General features: G+C 37.6%; 1 protein-coding gene across 2 annotated transcripts; it reads left to right on the forward strand.

Moving 5' to 3' along the window:
- The first annotated feature begins 663 nt into the window (after window positions 1-663).
- Window positions 664-23803, forward strand: BTBD10 (BTB (POZ) domain containing 10). 2 transcript variants are annotated; one of them, XM_010563771.1, is made up of 8 exons: window positions 664-1166; window positions 13976-14169; window positions 14840-15125; window positions 17441-17543; window positions 18300-18420; window positions 19510-19707; window positions 21084-21194; window positions 22681-23803. In XM_010563771.1, exons 1-8 carry the CDS (start codon window positions 1066-1068, stop codon window positions 22989-22991), a joined length of 1425 nt encoding a protein of 474 aa, XP_010562073.1. In that variant the 5' UTR covers window positions 664-1065; the 3' UTR covers window positions 22992-23803. The 2 variants fall into 2 exon arrangements, with proteins under 2 accessions (XP_010562073.1, XP_010562072.1); XM_010563770.1 differs by lacking the exon at window positions 664-1166 and adding an exon at window positions 7903-8207.
- Window positions 23804-23938: the final 135 nt, after the last annotated feature.

Here is a 23938-nt window from a genome sequence, read left to right on the forward strand (position 1 = left end):
TTTTCCATGACTAGAGGGACATTTTATTTGAGAAGCTAACTTGTTTTAAAGAACTCTCAATTCCTTTGGGACTCATTTCCAAAAAGGATAAGTTTCACTGAACATAATAGAAATATGATAAAGAGGGGTGGGGTGGAGATACGATGTTTCTGAAATATTTAGCTTGAAATTTTAGAGAAACATAGTAGGCTTATATATCTGTATTCAATTTTTTTTTTTCCAGATGCTGTACAATCATCAGCTGTTAACTTGTGGCTACTTTTTTGTTTTTGTAACCAGGTCATTCTGAACTATACAACTCTCTTGACACAAGTGTCGCTTATAGGTATGACTTGAACACCAGTCATTTAAGATTGGCTATCTTTATCGACAGTCACAAGGTTAATCTATGAATGAATTTTAGTGGGAGTTGAACATAATATTGGTTTCCAGTCAAGGAAGGGTAGGCTTATAATGTCTATTTTTCTAATAAATTTTTGTGACTTTTCTGCAAAAGTCGGTGAAACTGGACTACGTTATTGAGTGTTTCTAAGGATTGGTGTTGATTCCATTTTGGAGTAAGGACTCAGATATAACTGTTAATCTTAATTCTGTTTTCCTCTTGGGCAGCCTTTCAGATTGTAAAACTCTTGGTCTCTCTTCTACAGTTGGGATCTTTCTTTGAATTAACTTTATACATTTGAAAGAAAATTATGATGTGTTTGCCTTGTGTTTTATAACCAGTGACTTCTGTTTGGACACAGTGAAATGAATTGTGGCAAAATTGAAGTAGTCTGCCAACATTTATAGAACTATATTTTGTGTAACAAAATAATCTTTTTAGTGCAGGTATCAGCAAAATGTATAGAATATTATTGTAATGCAATTTAGAAGTTGTGCTTCAGTATATCCTATTTTCTGTAATCTTTATTTAAAAAAACCAAAACCTAACAACACTTAATTCTGCACGTCTAATTTTTTCTTCTTTGTGGCATTATTTAAAGGTAAACACTGCTCTTTTAATGTAGGTTGTGAGTGCTGCATGTGTGCTTTTCAGAGCAGTAGTGTGAGGAAGCTGGCAGTGGAATGGCAGGACGGCCTCATCCTTATGACAGTAACTCCAGTGATCCAGAGAATTGGGATCGGAAATTGCATAATAGACCTCGTAAACTTTGTAAACATTCAAGGTAGGTGCTATGTACCATCTGTTGCATCTCAAAAACTACAATAAAAGTCCATTCTAAAGGCTACTGTATCTGGTTGTGGCAAGTCCTGTCATAAATTTTGTAGTTCTTCTTAAAAGGAACTCTTAATTCTTTTAAAAGATACTTTCTAACCTAACTGATTTGTCAGCTTCCCTAATATGTGCTTAGATTTGTTTTGCCATGGGTGGGATTTTAGGCTTTTAAAAAAAGTTAAATGCCTTCTGTGCATATCAAGACACTAGTTGAGTGACTAAATATATGAAATTTTTTTGGCATGCTTACTAGGAGTTACTTTGTGTTCATCACTTTTTAGTTGTTGATACTCTGTTAAGGAGCATATTTAAAATATGTGCAGCTTGTTCATGGTGATAACTAAATAGTTGCTTGTATGGAGGTATCATGTTCTGTAGCACTTTCTTTGTAAAGCTGTGTCAGATCTTGCTTTTGCCTGCATCCCTTACTGTAAAAATGTTTTTTAAATGCTTCTTGATTTGAAGACATTATGAAGGTAATTAGTGTTTTTCCAGCACATAGTGTTCAAAAATGAACTAAGCAAAGCACTTAGTCACCTAGCAAATGTATGTGAAGAAGCATGTTGCTGGAAATACATACAAGCATCCAAATAAGTGTGTATCTTCCAAGTACTTTGCCCTTTTAGAAGTGCTAAATATAACTAAAACATCTCTGTTAGCTAGCTAAAAATGTTAGTGATTTAAGCTTTCCCACTTGCAAGATGATAGGAAAAAAGCTAAGGAGCACATTCTATAACAGCAACTTAATTCACATTTTTATTGCATAGATTCAGATAAACTGGACTCAGATGTTGCCCAAAGTATTCAATGAGCAATTAATATTGTGGGTTATTTTCCTGTCATTAAATCTTGGATAATTGTGAGACATCCAAGAGGGCAGGAAAAAAGAATGCATCGATAATTAAAAGGCTCACAGGGAGACCCATGTAATTATAGGCCTGTCTGTGATGTGAATAATGGTATGGTTAACACAGAACCGAAGAGGGTGGCTGGTGCTACTTGTCAGTATAGGCTTATGGAATATAGCTTTGTACAGTTGATGTTTTTATTAAGATGATGGTGTTTGGTAAGTGGTTGATCTGTGCTTCTTATTTAGGATCAAAATGTGTCACAGTATCAGCAGATGAACAGTTCAGATATAATATGGCATTTTATGTGAGTTGAGGGCTGTTCACTGTCAGGTCTCGGAATGTGATTGTAAATGGGTGATTCATTGCTGAGTCCAGTTCATGTAGTTCATCTCTGATCCCATGCTACCTCCCACGACTGGTGATCTGGAATAAAACCTAAAACTGATATTGATGCATGTGACCTATGATAGGGTGTGTAACGTAATGAAAGGACTCATTAATAGCATGTGATCTGCGTGGTTTGATAAACTGGGTGCAAATAACCATGCATTCGCTATATGACTAAATAAAAAGCTAAACATTTAGGAAGAAAGAATGTAGGCCATTTTTGTAGACTACATTAACTTGCGATCATTGGTCGTATTGGCACTGTAAAGAACACTGTCTCAATGGGTAGTCAATTGAACTAAGTCTCCGGTAACATCGTATGGTCGTAATGGCTAATGCAGCTGTTGGATGTGTAGTGGAGTTATTGGAAGTCTAGTATCAGCAGTTCAGCAAAGATTTTGATTAGAGGGGATTCTGAAGACATGGAAGTTACTAAATATCTTTTGAGACAGGGAAAACTCAAAGGTTAAATAGTAACATCTTGATCAGTCTCTAAAGATCCTTGCAGAAACAGCATTGTGATGATGAGCTTTAGTTAGTAGGCAAATTTGTAATGAAGTGTAGTAGCTGGAAGCTGAAGCTAGGTAGATCCAGTCCAGAGAAACAGTGTATGTCTTACCATGTGTGGTCTGTTGTGGATGATCTGTTTTGGGGAAATGTTCAAATAAAAAGCTGTGCAGCCTTCTGAAAAGATTATTTGATGCAGATAGGAGTTAACTTATGGCCTATGCCTTTCAGAAAGGCTGCTGTTGAGCTGAATTCAAGGTTCACATATCAGAAGGTACGAAATCTATGCTTCTCAAATAATGGCAGCTAAGTTGGACCTATTTCTGGCAAAACACAGTTTGTGTTTCCAATAAAATGTTGAACAGTAGGGTTATAGTATTCAAGCAAACATCTGATTCCCCCTGCCCCAAATAAGGTAGACCCGTTTTGGAAATCTTTGAGAATCTAACTAATAGTTTGAGGTTGTAATAGAATAAGGAATAAATTAAGGAGAAATATTTTGTTACCTTGTTCCTTTGAGATACTTGATTACTTTAGAGAATCCAATTATTGGAAAATAGTGTACTTTATTCAAAAGCCTAAACAAAATAATTGGATTTTGGGTGGCTGAATAGAGACATATTACTATAATTTCTGACTTAGTTCACACTTTTTCTCCGGACAAGTGAAAGACTGTGAAAAATGCAGTGTGAGGGGGAAAATGCTTTTGGAGACGTAAGTTTTAATGATATAATTTGAATAGAACTGCTTTGTTAAAAGGTTCGAGTACTGCAGTCTTATTTGTCTTGCACTTTCAAAATACACCTTATTATCATAAGGAAAAAAAATATTTCAGGTTTGAAAAGTATAATGGTGAGATAAGAACTTTATAATAAATCTCAGCAAGGGAGTAATATTTAAGATAGATGATTAGCTTGTCACTTCTTCATGCTTTGGAGTGTTTAATCCTCCAGCCTTAACATTCTTAAAATAGCTTAGATAATTTTCTACTCACAGAAGACATAATCTAGGACTGTGAGCTGTTCTTCTGTGTGTAAAGCTTGTGGCAGCAAGGATAGCCAGGGGACTCAGCTCCCTTCACTGTGCTGTCTGAGGCAAAGGACGTGTGGCAAAACTGTCTTAAGGAGGTGTATGTATTAAACAGATTTACAGGTTAGCATTATATCTTTTTCTTTCTAGTCTGAGTGTCCAATTTTTGAAACCTCTGCCAAGTTGTACTGTTTCCTCCTTTTTCTTACTCGTTCTGAGATGGGCAATGTAATGGAAAACTCAGAAGGGAGAGATTCAGAAAATAAGGACCAAAAATATAATGCAAATGATCTCTGGTATAAATCTAAAGAGCCTGACAGGTTGAAATTATATGGTGTTAAATCTGACTGTAACTAATGGTACAGTCAGTCTTGTTTGTCCAAGCTATTACAACAATCTTTGATGTGGTTTTTATTTAAGTACCTGAAAAAGATGGAAGAAAACTTTCAGGAACCATATATTGCCTAAACAGTAGCTAAGGTTCAAGTAAATGGTCTCTGAATTAATATTTTCATTATTAGGTATGGCTGTTCTGTATTTTGGATTTAATTGTTCATTGGTTATTAGTTTCCCACATGTAATTTCTCTATAGTGCTGTAGTTTTTGTTGTTATTAGAAGCCTTTAATTCTAATTCTGTTGTACTAAGTGCTTTCTCCGGAGCTGTGGTGAAGAATCTGTGGCTTAAATTTGCCTCTTCCTTAAGATTTGTCCTGGATTTAATTTTCTAAATCTGCTTCTGTTTTAGTCCCATTTGATAGTTCTTTGTCTATTCATTCTATTTAGATAGTATTAGATTCAATGTCCTGCCTGCACTACTACATTAATGAACAAAATGTGGGTGTGCTGTGATTCTGCTGTCATGACTCTTGAACCTCTTGAAACTTTAAAAATCTTCAGCATCTTGTCATCTGTGGAAAATTTTTCAAAGTTATTGTGCAGATGCTGAATGCTGAGAATTTTTTTTCCCTAATATTATTTTTGCATGCTGGGAGGATGCATTCATGGGTTGTGAATGGAAGTGCCACTTGGCTCAGCATTTTGTAAATACATGAAGCATTCTCAGAAGGGTCCTTTTCTCATCTCTTGAATCATAGCAGAATGTATAATCTGTTTTCCACTGCAGAATGGGTTTTATTTCTCTTCATGTAAATTGGATTTATGCAGCTGAACATTTTGTAGCATGGGGCAGGCCTACACAATGTATGACAATTAGGCTTACTTTAGCCATGAGCTCAAGTCACAGTCTATGAATTACCGTGTATCATCTGCTTTTAAGTTAACTGCAAACATGCCTGTTCTTAATTGCAACCTGGTATTGGCAGATCAAGATCTCTTAATCTAGATTTTATTGGCACCAGAATGTAAAGCCCTCAAGAAACTGAGATGGGCTGGGAAGAGATGTTCTTGGAATCTGGGAAAATGGGCTGCACTCAGTGATGGCTTTCAAAAACATCAAACTACCAATCTTTTGTAAGGTATCTAAGGTATAGTGAGTGGTCTTAAACAGTTGATTGCTTTGGTGTTTTTTTTTCCCTCCTTTTTGACATCCTTCATTTCTGAAATGGCAGATTGTGAACACTGCTGAGAAGGAAAACTTAGTCACTTTCTGTGCAAAAACGCACACTAAATCCTCTTGAACTTCTCCAGCACACAAATGACCTTTTCCAAATATCATCAGCTGTTATTTGCGTTGGACTTTGGCATCATGCAAAACTTGATCAGACCCTGACTTCTAATTAAGACACAAAGCATATTAGAGGTGAAACAATTATGCTCAGAACTATTATGCCCTAGAATTTTTATGGACAACTCTTTGCTGCGTTGCTGACTGCTGCTTTCTGCTCTGAAGTAGAAACTATAAGAGTTAGATACAAGTTCAGTAAGTGTTTGGACCCAGTTCTTTTGAATTTGAACTTCTGAAGCTGTTTTTTGATAGATGGAGGTACTTGTCAGTTCCAAGGAGAGTATGCTTCTGAAGTTTTTAAACTTTGATTTTCACCTAACATCCTGTTTTGAAAACGGAGTAGGAATTCATATATAAATAAAGGCAACCAGTATTCTTCTATGGAGGTCGTGTATTTGGGTAGCTTGACGGAAGTCATAAGGTGTGAACGTATACCTACCTAAAGGTTAATTCCTTGCTGCTTGAAAAATCCCTTTGGCAACTGAACACGTGGGATTTTTGTTTTTGTTTCCTTCCTGAAATGGAACTGAATTACTAAGAAATTTATTACTAATAGTTGACAGAGCCCACTGAAGACCAAAATTATGTGAATATTTAAGAATATTGGAGCAGGAAAGTGTTCACAGAGTTGCTGTGTTGAGCTCAGGGAAGATCTGTAGCACTCCCCAAATGAAGCAGAGAGAATTCTTTCTGAGGGCTTCCTTACTGGATGTGAAGCTCCAAGTTAAGTGTTACTGCTGGACTGTGCTTCTACAAGATTCTGATGGATGCATATCCTGGCCTGAGGTGTAGTTTTGTGGGAATCAGGAGCTAATCCATTCATGGCATGTTCTTCCTACATGAAATAAGAGTAAAGGAGAACAAAACGTGCTAATCCTGCTATGGACAAAGGACCCTGTATAGGGAACCAGTGCTGAAAGGACCTGGTGCGCTTGTACTTTTTCTTGCTGCTGGGGAGCTGTTCTATTGGAGGCAAAAAAAAAAAATGCCTGAGAAAGCAAGCAAGCTGGAAAAACCTATGTAGCTTATTATAGCTATGTCGTCCATGGCTTATTTTGAAGGGAAGAAAAGGCTTACAAGACTGATAGTTATTCTGCCCCTGGGGCATGGGGAAGGTGGTTGTGTGAACCCTCACAAGACCTGAAAAACAGAAGAAAATTCACTGGCTCAGGTATAATTGAAATTGTGTGAGCAGAAATTTTCTTTCCATGTCTAAAGAGCTGACTCTTCAGTCTAGAATGCCGATGCTCTCTCCTGCTTTTTAATCACAAGTCTCTTGTTTTTCTTCCTGTCTTCCTCTTTATAACAGCAGTCTTTGGCTGAACAATCCCCCTTGTTCCTTCAGTTTTCATCACATTTTAATTTTCACTCTACCACTTATGACATCTTGATTTTTATTTATTGTAAGACTTGCTTTTAAACTATTCCTCCAGTGTATTGTTGCTCCTTAAAACAGCCTACAGACATTCTAAGAAGAATCATTTAAAAAAAGCTGTAGCATAATGCTTAACTTTTCCTCCACCAAAGGAAAAACCTTTAGAAAATTTCGTCCTGACGTGTATTAATTTGCTTTGTCGCTTTTTGTGCTCGGTGGGCTTGACCTGTTGTCAAGCATTTGATGACCTATTGATGTGAAGATGCACTACATCAGGACTTGAACTGATTTCTGATCAGTAAACATACTGATTAGTATAATTATATACAAATACTTAGATTTTCACAAAGCATAGTACATTTTTCCTGGCTTAGACTTGCTGGAAAAGGGATGTTTAGTTAAAAAATGGAGACTGTGCTGCCTTGTTCTCGAAAGACTATTGCTGTACCTGCTTATGAACTCAGTGAAAGGTGAATTCATTTTAAATATTAATCCAGGCAGACTTTACAGAAACAAATTAACCGTCCCCTGAAACTTGCATGGATTTGTCTGTCTTGAATGATCACGAACACAAATGAGAGATGTGACAAGAGAAAGTTAGCAATAACCTTTTCGGATGTGGTGTTTGTGTGCTGAAACCCGACAAGCTGGCAGGACTAGAAATAGCTTCGCAGATGGTACTTGGCACGGTACCGAGCAGCTTTCCTCTCGCATGCTCCCCACCCTGCCTGTCAATCGCGGTACCCAATGGCTGCTCGGAGATGGAGAAACGGCAAGTACGAATTCAGCTCACAGGAGGCTGCGAGGTCAGACGTCAGTATTGCACTACGCATGGCTGAGTCAGTGACTGTGAGAAATTGAATTGAATTAATATCTAGAGGGGTTTGCATCTCTGAACACTTAATGGACTGCATAGCTACAATCTCTTATCCTTGAGGGGAAGATGATGGAGGAAAAAGTAAGGCTTGCTGATGGTGCAGTGAACTACTGAAGAAATGATGGAAATATCAAATATGCTGAACTTAACAAGTAATGCCAAAGGATGCTGATCTGGCTTTCAAAGCTGCCTTCTTGGAAGGAACAGAATTCCTTTGTGCTCTGATTTCAAAATTATTTCCATGCTTTTGCATTTCCTCCCTGATAGATACAAGAGGAAGGTGCGTATCTGTTAACAGGAATAATCTGTGGGCATTATTCAGGAGAAGAATGAGGAAAAGGAAAAGTACTGTCCTTTGTGTGCACTGGTCAATTGAAATGTCTGCTGACAAAGAACAGACTTCAGGGGGAGGAAGAGGGGCATAAGCATTGTTGTTGTGTAAGCCCTAGCAATATGAGCAGAACAGATCTCTTTTCTTCTAAAGCCTTATAGCATTGTATCTGTAACCTAGTGTATAGATAAAGCTCTATATCCCTATTCTACAAGTGTTGATTATATGTATCATCCTAGGAAAGGATTGGATCCAAGTTTGTATTTTAAGAAGAGTTGGTTAATATAAGTTTTAGAAGATAAAGGGAGAAAAATAGGGTAAAAAATCTTGGTTAATATTCCACTGCTGTGTCCTTTTCATTTAGATAAGGTTTTAGGGTGGTTTGGGGAGTAATAAGTATATTGGTTTAGTACCATAATTCTGTGTAGACAAGAGCTGGTTTTATAAAACAAGTACGTTTATTGGCAGTATTTGGTAGGATGCACATGAAGTTTTCGTATTGGAATACATGCTAATTGTTTTGGCAGTAGAATTAATTCGGTTTAATGACTTCTTTTAATCATTAGTAATATATTCAGAGCAATATGTTGTTGTGTATAAAGACAAACTGAAGCTCTCCTTCCACAGATGACTCCAAAGCATCATTAAATTGAAGAGGATTTACATTTTTTAAAAACAGCTCTTCCCTTACTGCAAAAATGGGAAGCATACCAGTATGACAAGTGTGCCATTTTAATGGTAGTCTTTTTCCTCCTTTACATCACATTAAATAGGTTTGCTTAAATAAAGCCTTGAGTTTATTTGGTTTTCTTTGTGGGGCGGCTGCTTTTAAAGAAAATGCCTCTTCCCCTTACAAAGGCAGAGCTTCCTTGATCCCTGACTGAAGGGGAAAATAAATGCTATCACTGACTTAAAGTTCTTGAATCGGTGCAGCGTTAGTGTTCCAATGTTCCTTTGGAGCCAGGAAAAACTGTATATTGCATCTGTGAAGGTTGTCTAAGTGTACAAATATTCATAGTGTTGGTTTTGTTTGGGTCTCCCCCGCCCCCCCGTAAGAAAGTAATTGACTCTCTTACCTTTCCTTTATAAACTTTTGGGTACTAGAGGGTCTATGTATATGGGGCTTTTTCCAGCTTTAGTGAATGAGGAAATGAGGCTGTGGGTTTAAAATGTTGGGGTTTTTTTCTCTCTTACAGTTTTAAATTAAATGCAATATGTTATTAAACATGCAGGAGAATTTTGCTTGTAGGCTGATGTTGTGCCTCAGTCATTGCCCATGGCTTCCACAGCACAGTGTGCAGCTGGTGGTCATTGGCTGGGAAATTAATTGAAAGTCAAAATTGCAAATACTTCTTTTCAGAGTGAGATAGAGATCTGAAACTATAATGACTTTATTAAAGGCTTGAAGTAATGGACTGTGCAGAGCACCATTGACTGTTGTAAACTGAAATTACAGATTTATATAGTGTGGCAGCCAGGTGCTGCATGAGACCAACAGCTTCCTGGCACTTCTAATTAAAGGCAGTTCACTGCTGTTTGAGAAGTACTGGTCTTTCATCTGGTCTGCGTAATGCTTCTGTGAACCACAATGCTTCCTAACAGTTTGCCTGTTCTTGCAAATGGGGCAGTTCTGCTTTTGTCAGGCACTTTTCCATCCGTGTAGGTAGGTAGCTGCATTGACACAACAGTGGAACTCCCTAGTGGATGCCAGTTTGGCTTGCCTGCGTCGCTGGGGACAGGTTTGTAGTTAAAGTTCTGCACATTGCTGGTATGGTGTGAAGGGTTTTTTTATTTCCCTGCAGAAACAACCTCCTGTCCCCAATGGCTTTGTTAGTGGGGAAAAAAATGATACTATTAATAAGTCCTATAAAAAAAAAAATCAAAATTATTTGGTAGTTCTGATGTCTTCATTTTTTTTTTTTTTTGAACACTTGCAACTTCTTCTAAAGGCTCTTTACATGAAAATATAAGCCACAGGTCTTTTCATATGTACTGGCAACCAATGTAGTTCCTTTTTCAGACTGATAGAGTATCTCAGTGGCACAGTTTTCCTAGTCAAATATTGCAGGGTAAAGCCAGTGATTGTCTCTTCTGACATGCTAGATTCCACCTCTTTCTTTTCTCTTTGTTCAGATTTAAATTCATTTTAGTGGTCCTGTTTATTGTAAAGCAAAATTGTAAATCAGTGGTAGTATTTATTTGAGTGCACATGCTGTCGAACAAATGGAACTTCAGATTTTTTCAGGTATATATCCAACAGATGAAATTTGTGTGTGTGTGTACTGTGACTCAACAGTGATGAAATTTAAGATTGACATTTTAGATGGCTGTTATTGAGTGAAGATTCATGATTCAGATGGTGCTGTCTCAAGCCAAACTGCTTGAATTCTCAGAAATCTTGCAATTTTGGCTTTCATCTTGCATCTTCTGGCTAATGGATAATGTGCCAGTCTCACAGTTAACATTAATCTGTACATTAAAGGGAGGAAAGTACAACACAGAAGCAAGCAAATGAATGGTGTGGCCAGCTGCAATTTGAGCAGCTCTTTGAAAATTATTTACTCATCTCTCCGTTTCAGAAACAATTGATTTAATATTTAAGGATCCTATCCTCCTCCAGCTGGTGGCCTCTGCCTCTTTCGTAATGCGGTGTGCTGAGTTGATGGCTCATGTGTCCGTGCTCCAAAGGGACGGACGTGGCTGGCGGCAGGAGGCACATCACTCTGCGCACGCTGCCCTTCTCCCAGGCCTGCTGGCTGTACGTACCGAGGCAGAAGTAGCCCCAGTTCCCATACTGAGAAGGTACAGCTGAAACAGTTGTGCCCGGTGTGTTTAGTCCTTTATTCGGACGTGACTAAGAGGGAGTATGGTGCCAGCTGAGTCAGTGTTACTTCCTGTAGCACCTGGTTTTTCTCAACTCCTGCAAAGAGATTATTAACCAGGGTTCGCCCTGCTTCAGTGTGAACTCTGAATCACTGCTTAGAGGGTAATGTGGCTTTAGATGGTTTTCTGGATTAAGAATCGCATTTTAATTGCCTTCTCTGTTAAAGGGCAATTCATGTCTGCTCTGCCAAAATGCGTGATAAGCCTGCATATCTCTACAGTGGTTCAGTTTCATTTTTGTGTGTTTCCCTTATTTAAAGCAACTAGAACACTTTAGCTATTGAGAAATAGTGAGTCATACATTTTGATACTATAAAATGTGGCACCTGCAAAACTCTGGTTTCTCACAGCGTGGTTAGAAATATTATCAGGTCTATGATCAAAGCGCTGCTTTAACAAAGGCCTGATCACATGGGGCTTTATTAGGATTTGCTGAGATATTTTGTCACAGGACTGCTATGTACCTGTTTGAGTACTCCACACACATGCACACACCCCCACTCACCCACCCACCCCCTTTGTGGGATAGGTGGTAATACCATGGTGAGCAAATATAAATGTGCAGATGAGATAAAGGGTGGGGTTTGGGTTTTTTTGTTTGTTTTGTTTTGTTTTTAAAGTTTGGCCATTTCTTGGGAAGTTTAGCTGTAGTAGTAGTGAGTATCATGTATAAACAGGGGTCAGACTTTGGCTTCAAGTTAGATTTAAATTATAGTCTATAGTCCACACTTCTGACAATTTGTGGGCATATTTTGTACCTATTGAAATGTTATGTTTTGTATGCATATATATATATGGAAGAAAAAGGTGCAAATGTTTTCCTAAATTGTTGGTTATTCTTGAAAGGCAGGTTTGCTGATCTCATTCTTGCTAACTTTTGCACTTCATTTTCATAATACTGAATTTACCTTTCTCTAATAGAGAAGTAAAACAAGTAAGGAGACAACATTAGCCATGCTGAAATGCTATGTATCTTAATACTTTCAGAATTGCATTGAAAGTCCTGAGGAAAATTCTGTTTCCTTCTAATGAAAGTGGTTGGATCATCTTTATTCTTGGACTGTAAATCTGAGCATTTCCAGCCATAAGCAAGGCTTGCAGTTCTTTTACATTATTCAATAGACCTTTGGCTGACTTCGCATCCTAAAGATGCATGTCTTATTGCAGCATATTTTAAGCTTGGCAGGCAACAGTGTTGCAGTAGATTGTCTCTGCACCAAACTTCTGCTCTATTGGATGCAAGATCCTTCCCTCATTCACATGGGGTGGGGAGAAGCTTGTGTTCCTTAGGTGAGAGGTATATTTCTTATTCTTTGCATTGTGCTAATACTCGTTTTGTGCCAATGTAAACTGCATAAGATCTATCATAGACTTTTTGTTCCAATTTAAGCTCTTCTTTATCAGTCTCTGAAACCTGAAGCTGAAACATGTCTTGGTAGATGTTCACTTTTTTGAATAGCCTAGATTTTTTTTGTTGTTGTTGTCATTACTTCTAAGCAACTTAAAAAGAGGACATTCTGCTCAACTTGCTTCTACAATTCATGCTTTTAAAATTTGTTGTGCTTTTCTTAGCTAGGTCACTTCATTATTCTTACCTCTTTGTGTTCTTGAATCCTACAGTATTCTTAGCAGTCATATTTAAGGTCTCTTGGTAAAAGTTGTGGGATTTGCAGCCTGTGAGCAAGTGGGGCATGGAGGTTCCTGTGGGAAATTCTGACCCTTCTTTGTCAGACCTTGTAGCTCTGCAGATGTGTGTCTCAGTTATCCAGTACCTGAGGCTTTTGGAAAGTTCTTCAGTTAAACCCATAAATAAGGAGTGTTGTCATGCCCACTCTTGAAAGGCAAATAGCAAAGGAACTGATTTAGGAATTCCAGTGGGGTGCAAGGACACAGATATGTCTGTGCTGTCCTGATATAAAAATTTTGTTTTAAAGTGTACAAATAAAAGGCATAAGTATTTTTGGTAAAATTCAACAATAGCTGTTGGAAGTTGATATTTAATTTTTAGATAGCTTCTGAGAGTACTGGATCTTGTAACTGACAGGTTTTGTTGGTAGGTTTAATAATTGCAAAATGTAATCAGTATCTTAATTTAAGGAATAGTAACACAACTTAATCACAGTCTAAAAAAAACCAACCTTAAACTGTTACATTAAAATTTGCTAGTTTAGAACAAATGTCCTAGTTGTTACTGACAGTGCTGTAGGTCTTGGCTTTAATAATATAGTTCATGTGTTTGCTGTCTGGGTTGTGGTGGCTTACTATTGTTCCTTCTAAGAGTAACTGAAAATTTAAAAAAGAATGCACAGAAATAAACCCTTGGCTGGTGTGTCTCGATGTATCAACTAGCTTAAGGCTGACCACCTTTGTAAAGGGCAAGTTGCAAAAAAGTAAGGTCTATACTAAAAGCCTATGCTCTTAGAAGGGTTTTCCAAAACAGGTTTCATTGGAAAAAATGACCCCTAACTTTTAATTCCATGGTTTGATTAGAACATTTAATTTAACAGTAAGAATCAAAAAAAAATGCTCAGTTGTATTTGACTTACCTATTCTCGAAGGGATTTCTGTGAATACAGGTTCACAAGCAGGCTCAAATGATCAGACAGTGTCTCTGTAGATCACACAGCAATAAACAGGTAATTTTTGCTGTCTACTTAATGTTCCAAATCATTGTTCATGTTTGTAAGTATAAAAATGAGTACAACAAAGAAAATGGAGGTGGATAATATTAATCTTCAAAACATGTACATGGAGTATGAATGCCTTTAAAATTTCAATGTATCATGTTTCTGAAATTTTGAAATGTTGAATGTTTCTCTTATTTCTGTTTTCAGCACCTCATCTCGTGTTGCTAAAGGAATAGACTACACAAAAATGAGCCTCCATGGTGCAAGTGGTGGACATGAGAGATCAAGGGACAGACGCAGATCAAGTGACAGATCTCGTGACTCATCCCACGAAAGAGCAGAATCTCAGCTCACTCCGTGCATCAGGAATGTTACTTCACCAACAAGACAGTATCATTCTGGTGTGTTCAGATCTATTGCCATTTCAGGATTAAAATTCTTAAACTTAATTACTCTTTTGTTAAAAGAATACAATAAAAGGCATTATTTGTTGATGCCACAACATCCAGATTTCTTACGTGTGCCCTGGGCTGGGAGTACCCTATTTTGATAGGTTATAACTTTTTCTTCCATCTGCAGTGTGTATTCCTACATGATGCTCTTAGTTCAAATCACAAGAACAGTCTAATTTTTCTAAGAAATTAACTGACTACAGACTTCCCCTTTATTTGGTAGAGTTTAGGTATTTAGAAATATAGGAAACACTTGGAGTTTTTTTGTGACAAAACTTGGTTTGTTTCTTTGAACTACAGCACTAAACACCAGCTATGATGCATAGCTTCTATATTATGTTGAGTTGCTTTTTCAGTACTAGAATGCTAAATTTTTCTTGTACGGTCTTTGGGGAGGTGAGGTGGTTTTGATGTCTAAGTGGTAGAAACTTCAGTATCTCATATATGGACAGTTATGTTTGAAGGTTTCTTTAACTAGAATAGATTTAATTGAAAGAATTTGTAATTAAGTTACCAAGCTGCCATGTTTTGTGCCTGGAAAGACAAACTGCATAGAGCTCATGTAAATATATAATTTCATTTCCTGTCTCTTCTCCTTCCACCTCATCCCCACTTTAAGATCGAGAAAAGGATCACAGTTCATCTCGACCAAGCAGCCCTCGTCCTCAGAAGACTTCCCCTAATGGTTCAGTTGTTAGCATGGGGAACAGCAGCAGAAACAGTAGCCAGTCAAGTTCAGATGGGAGCTGCAAGGCTGGTGGGGAAATGGTATTTGTATATGAAAACGGAAAAGAGGGAGCTCGGAATGTAAGAACTTCTGAACGAGTAACGCTCATAGTGGATAACACCAGATTTGTTGTAGATCCTTCTATCTTTACCGCACAACCTAATACAATGTTGGGCAGGTTTGTATCTGAGGTTTTTTTTTCCTTAATCTCTAACTGTAGAAGAGAGCCATAAATGCTTTGTAGATATTAAAACTGTTTAAATAGCTGTTGAACTCATATTGCTAGCGCTGATCTGCTAATGTTTAATATTATCAATTTGCAAAGGTCTTTAAGTAAAAACCAGATGTAAGTTCTCCTCTGTATTTGGCAGAGATGCCAATAGATCTCTGTTAGCTAGAGACGAAAGAGTTCATAAGTAAATTAACATTTCACGATGTATTCATTTCCTTCTATCTTGCTGTATTCTGTCTGCCTGAATACACAGTCTGCCTCATTCCATCTCTTGTTTTTAAAGCTAGTTGTTTCATAAAACAAATCAGTGAGTATAGATAGTCTCTTTCAAAATAGCAAGGAGGAAAACCTTGAAGGAATTTATTTTGCTTAGTGGGCCTACCCTTACAACACTCAAGCTCAGCACATTTATTTTCTGAAATGCTTTTTGGACAGGGGAATGTCAAATAGATACTATAACAGATCAGAGCCTCTCAGCAAAGATACCTCACACTCAAATTGGTCAATAGTTGAATTAATGTCCACAATAAGCGTGTAATATTTTCTGTAGAAACTATAACGAGCAACGTATTTACCATGTTTACTTGGTAGGAAAAGATTCTATACTTGCTCAAATACTGGCTGGTTTTGCATTGTCCAAATGTAGAGAATACCGCTTACAAACTTGCGGCAAGAAAGAAATGAAGGTTTATATCTGTGTCACTTTGGATTTGGCTTTTTCATTAAAATGTGCCTGTTTCTCAGCCCATAAGGATATAATCATATTTAAAATACATATATATAAAGCTATTTGCCAAGGTACAGGTAATAAATATGATTAAACAATTTCTGCTTTGTTTAAATCACCACTGTGTGGGATAAAAAATATCTTGGTTTCCTATTTTGAAAACTTGGGGAAGAGTTACAGAGAAAGCAAAAAATGCTTCTCTGTGTAACCTGTAAAGGGAAATAAATAGAAGTAATACTGAATTAAATCATTGATGTAAGGCACTTGTTTATGCATAATACATGCATACATGTATACATATAAGTATCCAGACTAACAAACTGGAGTGCATCAGTGTGAAGTTATGTGGTGGAACAGTTTTGTTTTCCATGCCTGGCCTCGGAGTAAGTGGTGCTGGCTAATGCACTAGATTTTTGCGTGTGCGTGTGTTGCCGAGTTATTCTCCCTTTGGGATTGGTTCAGGGAACAAGCTTATTTTATCTTCTGCTAATTCAAAAGTAGGTTAATAAAGATACAGAAATACTGCTCTAAAATGCAAGTTATTTATAAACCCACTTTCACCCAATGTCAGTTCACAGGGCACTAAGCAGGAACAGCGGAACAGCTTAGCTAGTTTGTTCTGGGAGGTAAAAGTAACTATAATGAGAATGTATTATTTGCCTTAAGCCTATATCCTGTTAGACTGCCTTTTTCCTAACTATTATTTCTTGTCTTGAAGAGTGGTCAGGAAACACATGTCAAACTATTAAGTAGAAAAAAGTTACTTCATTCTCTGTTATAAATGCACACAGTACACCAACTCTGCTTCTTTGGCTTGTGTGTATGAAAGCAAAGCTTTGCCATTGGGGTATATTTGTAAATAAAGAGTAGAAGGCAATACTTTTTGTAAGCATAGGGTGTAATTCTGTATCAGAGGTGCATTTTTTAAAAAATCGGATACTGTTTGGGACTTATAGTTGTCTCCTTAGTCTAATTTTCCTTGCCTCCTAGTGGGGAGAAATATGCTGTACATGCTACCCTTAAGCATGGGTATTTTCCATCAGAGTGTAACTTTAATTTTGAATTAACTAAGTCTTTTAAATGAAATTGAGGTGAGTTGCGTGTACTTGAACGCTAAGCTCTGTTTCTTAAACTACCTTGAACGTCTTTAAATAATGAGAATTCCCCAACAAAACTTGTTCTTCTGCTACATTACCCCACAAATGCCAAAGAAGAGTCCTTTCAGGTTCCCCCTGCCTTTGGTACTGGCAGGAAATGGCCTGGTCTAACTTTTGTTTTGATCAAAAGATATTGGCAAGTTAAGATTGAAGAATAAACCTAGACTTTCCTGAGTTACACTACCCTGCTTTCTATTTTCTAGTAGTCTTGCTAAACATAAACCAAACTGAACAGCATACATACAAAAGAGAGAGAATAGACTGTTTTTTCCCTGCCATTTCAGTACAATTTTTGGCATTTTACTTTTCAGATTTACAAAAAAAAAACCCCAAACATAGTAAGGAATTCTAACCAAATTACTTTTATTCTTGAGCAGGATGTTTGGATCAGGCAGAGAACATAACTTTACACGTCCTAATGAAAAAGGAGAGTATGAAGTTGCTGAAGGAATTGGTTCCACTGTGTTTCGTGCTATTCTGGTGAGTTTTCAGGGGCAAGTACTGTTAGGACAAGCCCTATGAATATTAAGAGGCATAAATTCTTGATTTATGCTTACCTGCATATCTGGACTTTGTGGATGGAATAAATACTGTTCTTCTGTATTTTTCTCTAGAGGGGAAAAAATGCTTGATGTGAAAATACACGTAGGTTTTCTAGACTTGTGCATGTGACAGCCAGGGAGAGAGAAAGCATGCATGAAATGAACCAAAAAACTACTGACTGCCAGAAATTTGTTCACCTTCTCCTATGCACCTAGTTTACCTACTTCAGGTATATTCAGCCCTTCTTGTGCTGAAATTAGATGAAATAGAGTACTGGAAGTTAACTTACTGCAGGTAACAGGAGAAAAGCAAACTTCAGTCTGAGAAGAAAATGGCCCCTTATGTATTTCATATCTAAACAAGAAGTAGAGTTGCCATACTGCTTTGTCAGCAGAATCAGAATAGCAAAAGCTGAGCGAAGTATAGATAAAAGACAGTATACACCCACCAAAATGATCAGTATTAATAGTTGTCAGTTGCATAACAATTTTAACCAGAGCTCACTGCTCTGAAAGCAGCTCAAAAAAATTGATAAATTTGAGGACAATAAAATTCACAAAGTTTAACATATGTTGCTCTCTTACATTTTGGGGGGTTTGCTTGTGGAGAAAGCATCATAAATGAAATGATGAAATGTTTCTGTCAGTGAATGTTGAAATGCATTGTGGGTTTTTGTTTGCTGCATTACTGTAGGATTACTACAAGACTGGAGTGATACGCTGTCCTGATGGGATATCTATTCCTGAATTGAGAGAAGCGTGTGACTATCTCTGTATCTCTTTTGAGTATAGTACAATTAAATGCAGAGATCTCAGTAAGTACAGAATTTATTAAAATTGAATTATACAAAGTAACTTAAGCAAATATACGGGGGGGTTAATTCCAAAGTGTATCCTTTATTGAGGTAAGGACATGGTTTGACACTACATGAGCAAAATCCATCCTTTTTTTTCTCTTATGTAATAAAGACCTTTTGAAAAATAATGTTTCTGATATTTCAATATCTGATATTCAGATATTTTTCTGCTGTGGTCAGCTCTGGAATACTTAAACTCTATTGATGCATTTGCAGTACAGATACAGTAACATTAAGTGGTATCTATTTTGCAGAGGACAGTGAGGATAATTTATTCAACTCCTTGCCTAAGAGACTTAGGCTGTGTTGCTAGCACAAGTAGCACAGCTTTGCTGGTGGTGTAGGGTGCATCATGGTTCCCAGCGTGTAGTGTCTCTTCAGCTCGTTCCTTCCCTGAGCACAGCTGAAGCTTTGGCCAATGTTTAAATGACCTGGCCCGTGTCTTTGGCTCCTCTGATCCCATGGTGTTTGCGCAGTGCAGAGCCCGGCGCAGGGCCAAGCTGTGGCATCCCAGCTGCGAGATCTGCGCAGGGCACCTGTGTCTTCACCGACCTCGCGGCATGTTGCCTGCTGAGTCACGCTCTCGGTGCACTTTGTCCTTAGCAGAAGGACTTAGCAGCTCATGCTGCGAGGGTTTTAAGAGGCTTTGTTTTTATGCTACTGCTTATGAGAAGTGGGTTGCATACTCTGCTCTTTCAGCAACTGACTTAAATAATGTTTCTTTTACGAAGCCCAAGAGGAGTCTTGCACACAGTTACTAAATGCTTAGCAGTAGTAAAACATGAGGGAATTCTCCTCAGAGTCACTTCTCCGTCTGCCCAACATTATGTTAATATATGCAGGACAGTCCTGTTAGTTTGAACTTCTAGTGGGGCTTCTGATAAACATTTGAAAAAGTTCTGATCTTATACAAACTAATAGACTAAATGTCTTTACAGCTGCCTGCAGTAAATACTACAAACTCAACAGAACTGCTGTGTTTCTTATTCCTGCCTTCATTTTTTTACCAAGCTTTGAAATGTGCCTATGCTTAAAATTTTGTTCCAGGTGCTCTCATGCATGAACTGTCAAATGATGGTGCACGCAAACAGTTTGAGTTTTATCTGGAAGAAATGATTCTCCCATTAATGGTAGCCAGTGCCCAAAGTGGTGAGAGGGAGTGCCACATTGTTGTGCTCACAGATGATGATGTTGTTGACTGGGATGAAGAGTATCCCCCACAAATGGGAGAGGAGTATTCACAAAGTAAGTTTATTTTCATTGTTTCCACCAAGCGACACTATGGCAGAGGTAGCAGTAAATGTGTTGATTTAACTTTTTTGTACATAAGTGGTGTTAGCAAAGTCTTTACAACATCCCTAATGCCTCACAAAAAAGCCAACTTAGTTTTGGTAGTTCTGCTTAATATTTTGCTTCATAGAAGCATATGTTGCATGCTACGTTCAAATCTAATTAAAAAGAGAAGGTAAGTTTTATTATTAAGGTATTGCCAGTCAATGAGGGGGAAGGGAATACTCTTTCAGAAAGAGCTTGATGAGAAAAGTGGCTAGGAGTCATGTATACTGTGGGAGAACAACTAGAGGGGGCTTTTTGGGGGGGGGGGGGGAAGTGTCTATTAGTATTTTAGAATTATAACAGTTGGGTGTATAGATGAGTTAAAGCACCTGTGAATGGAGTGCCCTTCCCTGCATCAGTGCTGTCCTTGTAGCTGAAAATGTTCCTTCAGTGTGAAAACTTCAGGGTTTTGTGGGGGCAGGTAGGAGCTTGAAATACTCTTTGTACTTCAGTATAAAGTCTTCTTTGAAGAGACTTCTAAGTATTGCAGTTTTGTTTGTTGTTTTTTATTTTTTATTTAATAAAAAAACAAAACACCACCAAAAAAACCCCACCTTACATTTTTGGAGCATCCAAACCTCTGCAGCTCTTCCTGAAGAAGGGAGGCTCGATGTGAATAAGATCAAATGTGGCTGTTCTAATGTAGTAACACAATTTGCTCAGGTTTCTAGGACCTTTATGTCTCAAAGATGTCAATTAAAAATACCCCCTACCCAAAGTCATTAGGCACACAATTACCTTTTACCTTTATACTTTTCATGAACAGTAGATTTGGATCTCTGCAGCTATATGGGATTGACGGCCCCAGTCCCTTCTTTTAAGGTGCTATAATCTAAATTTCAAAGGTGCCATCTTGTTCTGCTTCACAGGTCGGGGTTTTCTGAAACTCATTTGCAGACCTCTCGTATAATGGCAAGCAGAATGGAAAGATTTTTTTAATGTCTGCAGGAATTCGATCAAAAAGGGAAAAAAATTGACATGTCTTTTTTTGTGGAGGTGAGGTTGGGAGTATATAATGTGGTTTGCTCTGTGAATTGTCCTACTGCACTCCTAAATCCAACGAAAAAAACCCTAAGTGAATAAAACAGACTAAATTGATAGGGGAAAAGATGTGCAACCAGCCCATTTCACAGTGCCTTCAGCCATTTTTCTCAAGAGTTCTTGAGTCTCTCCCCCTATTCTGAAATAGAAATACAAAGCAAAACAGTGAAAAAGATAAATCTTTGTGTTTTAAGACTAGAATTTTAATCTTTGAATAGTTTTTCCTCATTAAAATGTATTTTTAGTTATTTACAGCACAAAGTTGTATAGATTCTTCAAATACATTGAAAATCGAGATGTGGCCAAATCAGTTCTGAAGGAAAGGGGGCTCAAAAAGATCCGACTGGGCATTGAAGGTAAGAGAAGCATTGCTTGCACACTTAATTCTATGGGGAAGAAGGTCTGCTGTGCTTCTCTGCTTTATGATCATCTCTGTAGTTGAAAAAATAAGGGTTGGTATTGTCTTTCATATTGAGATTAGATGATAAAATGGCAAGAGGGGGAGTGGTACCCAATAAAAACTGGTCCAGCTGGAAAACCCGATTACAAGCTCATGACTGGTCTACAAGATGTATCTGGCTGCTGCACTGTTTGCAGAGTAACTTAGGTGGTTTCTACTGACTTGCAACTCATGCCATTTGCCCTTTAGTTTTCACGCAAAATCTTCTCTGTACTTTTATTTGAAGTAATGATGCATTTTTACAGCTTTGTGTATTCTGTTCTTGGTCTGGTGTCCTTTTCAGGACTTGAAATGAAAAATTTGGTGTTAAGTGGCAGATAAATATTTTCTTTCAGGAAATACAAAACTACCAAACGGATCATTGAAGTGTGAAGAAATATTAATCTGAAATATCTTTTAAGTTAGGAGGCAAGTAAATCTCAGCTCCAGCTTTGCAAAAGACAACTACATTAAGCAGCGTTAGATTTTTATTGTGAATATAACAAGTGGGTTTCTTTGCATTTCATTTTCCTTTTGATTGTTGACCCAAATATTTAAAAATCCAGCCTTTATAATTTGCAGGATTTCCATCATTCACTCAGCAAGTTGTCATAGTTATGTTTGTTGTTTGCCAACCAAAAGCAAATGCTTTTAACTGCTTGTGATCTCTTAAGTAAGTTCAGCTGAAGGTGTTAGCCTTCAGACTGACATGCCATTCAACTAAACAAGAACTGGTTTTGTGTGTAATGCTGGCTAATACCAGAATATTTCTGCTGGCATTTCTTTTTTTAGACAAAAGAACAACTGTTTGACTAAACTTTAATGCTAGTGCCCCATAATATTATGTAACTTTCTAGTAAGGAAAATTATTGCTTAGGCAGAGGGGAGCAATGACTTGAACACAGCATAACCAGAACTGATAATTGGTCTAAAACGATGTATTTTCATCATTTGGTGAGCTGGGAGGAATGTGCTAGGACTCCACTTGGGAACCTGAACCACAGATCAGAGTGACACTGTTCTCTACTTCTGAGATCTCATTTCCTGCTTTCCAGGTCACAGTGTTTTAGAAACACCTGTCTTGCTTTTGGCTAAAGGAAGGAGCAACTAGCTTTGCCTGTGAAGTTAGGAAGAGTTGTCTGGTGGCAATATATTAATTACCGATAGCAGTGTAGCCTCCTTCCTTACGATTTGGTTGGTAGCTAAACTGCTGACTGCAGGTTCTCCTTGCATAGATAACATTAAGAAAGAACAACGCTGTTGATGGCATCTGTTGCTATTCAGGATGTTGATGGTGACAACTTCTAATCTTCACTACGCTTCACATGCTGCCTTTTTGTAAAAGAAAACCCTGAACTAAACTGTACAGGAAATGTTAACTCCTGCTGTACTCTGTTTCTTAGGTTACCCTACGTACAAAGAGAAAGTGAAAAAGCGACCGGGCGGAAGGCCAGAGGTGATTTACAACTACGTCCAAAGACCATTTATTCGGATGTCGTGGGAGAAGGAGGAAGGAAAGAGTCGGCATGTTGACTTTCAGTGCGTGAAAAGCAAATCTATTACAAATTTAGCAGCAGCAGCGGCAGATATACCCCAGGACCAGCTTGTGGTAATGCATCCTACCCCCCAAGTAGACGAGCTGGATATTCTGCCTATTCATCCTCCACCTAATAACAGTGAGATGGATACTGAGGGACAAAACCCACCTCTCTGATCTAGACTCTTACTAAAACAAAAGCATGCTACTTTAAAGTGACTCTGTACTCGACTCATACACTGCAATTCCAGTTTTTTCCATTGTGTAACAGTGTTTAGGATATTGCAGTATGGACCTTTGAAAAGACCAAAGGGAGTACCTGGTTGTTTTTGAAAGAGTACAGATCAAACATCCTGGGGTTACAGTGACGTACATGTATGTGTTTACCAGTAGGTTTGTGACATTGGTGATTTGTATGCTGGACTGTCCTCACTCTTAAGCCCATCAAAAAACAATGGGATGCTGGTGGCTAGTGTACATCGGTATTGTTACACAGGTGTTAGAATGTGGAATTGGAATTGATAGTAGCACTTTATAAATGGTTGATAAATGGAATTTGAAGCCATTTTTTATAAATGTATTGCACAATACTAACAAAGTGCTTCTATCAAAAGTATTAACTGTAAATAGTTTTGCTCTGAATAGATTGACCCTTTTAAAGTTATTGTATATGGTTGAGCACAAAACTACTTACTATTGGGTTTTTGGATTGAGGACATGATTCAATTACCCGTGTAACATCTTGTTAAACTCAAAGTTCTTTAGTGAATTTTTTCACTTGTTTGCAGCGTGAGCCATGTTCAAAAATTGTGAACAATGGATAGGGGCTTTATCTTAAATTTTGCCTTACCTTAATCTGTTCACAAATATTTATTTAATACATTTTTCATAAGTGTCATGAAATAGGAAAATGCAAATGGTTCATTCTTCATTTATTAATGATTGTAAACAAGTTTTTCATGCAAATAAAGTTTCCATTATTTTAGTGGGTTTGAATTATCTGTAAATGAGATTAAGTATTCAGATGAATTTTGAAAGTAGTTTCTCTTCTTTCTTCAGGGAAGGATGGTCAATATTAAAGTGAAAAACAAGTATTTCTTAAAGAGAAATCTGGTAATGTCAGC

This window comes from Haliaeetus leucocephalus, unplaced genomic scaffold (assembly GCF_000737465.1).
Source record: "Haliaeetus leucocephalus isolate CR32 unplaced genomic scaffold, Haliaeetus_leucocephalus-4.0 Scaffold173, whole genome shotgun sequence".
Taxonomy (NCBI): Eukaryota; Metazoa; Chordata; class Aves; order Accipitriformes; family Accipitridae; genus Haliaeetus; species Haliaeetus leucocephalus.

Excerpts from the sequence above, each read along its gene's own strand:
- BTBD10 (XM_010563770.1), top strand. The coding sequence starts at position 8,083 with ATGCCAAAGGATGCTGATCTGGCTTTCAAAGCTGCCTTCTTGGAAGGA. Across the intron at positions 18,421-19,509 it reads AATTAAATGCAGAGATCTCA|GTGCTCTCATGCATGAACTG; the intron begins GTAAGTACAGAA and ends ATTTTGTTCCAG. Across the intron at positions 19,708-21,083 it reads GGGAGAGGAGTATTCACAAA|TTATTTACAGCACAAAGTTG; the intron begins GTAAGTTTATTT and ends ATGTATTTTTAG.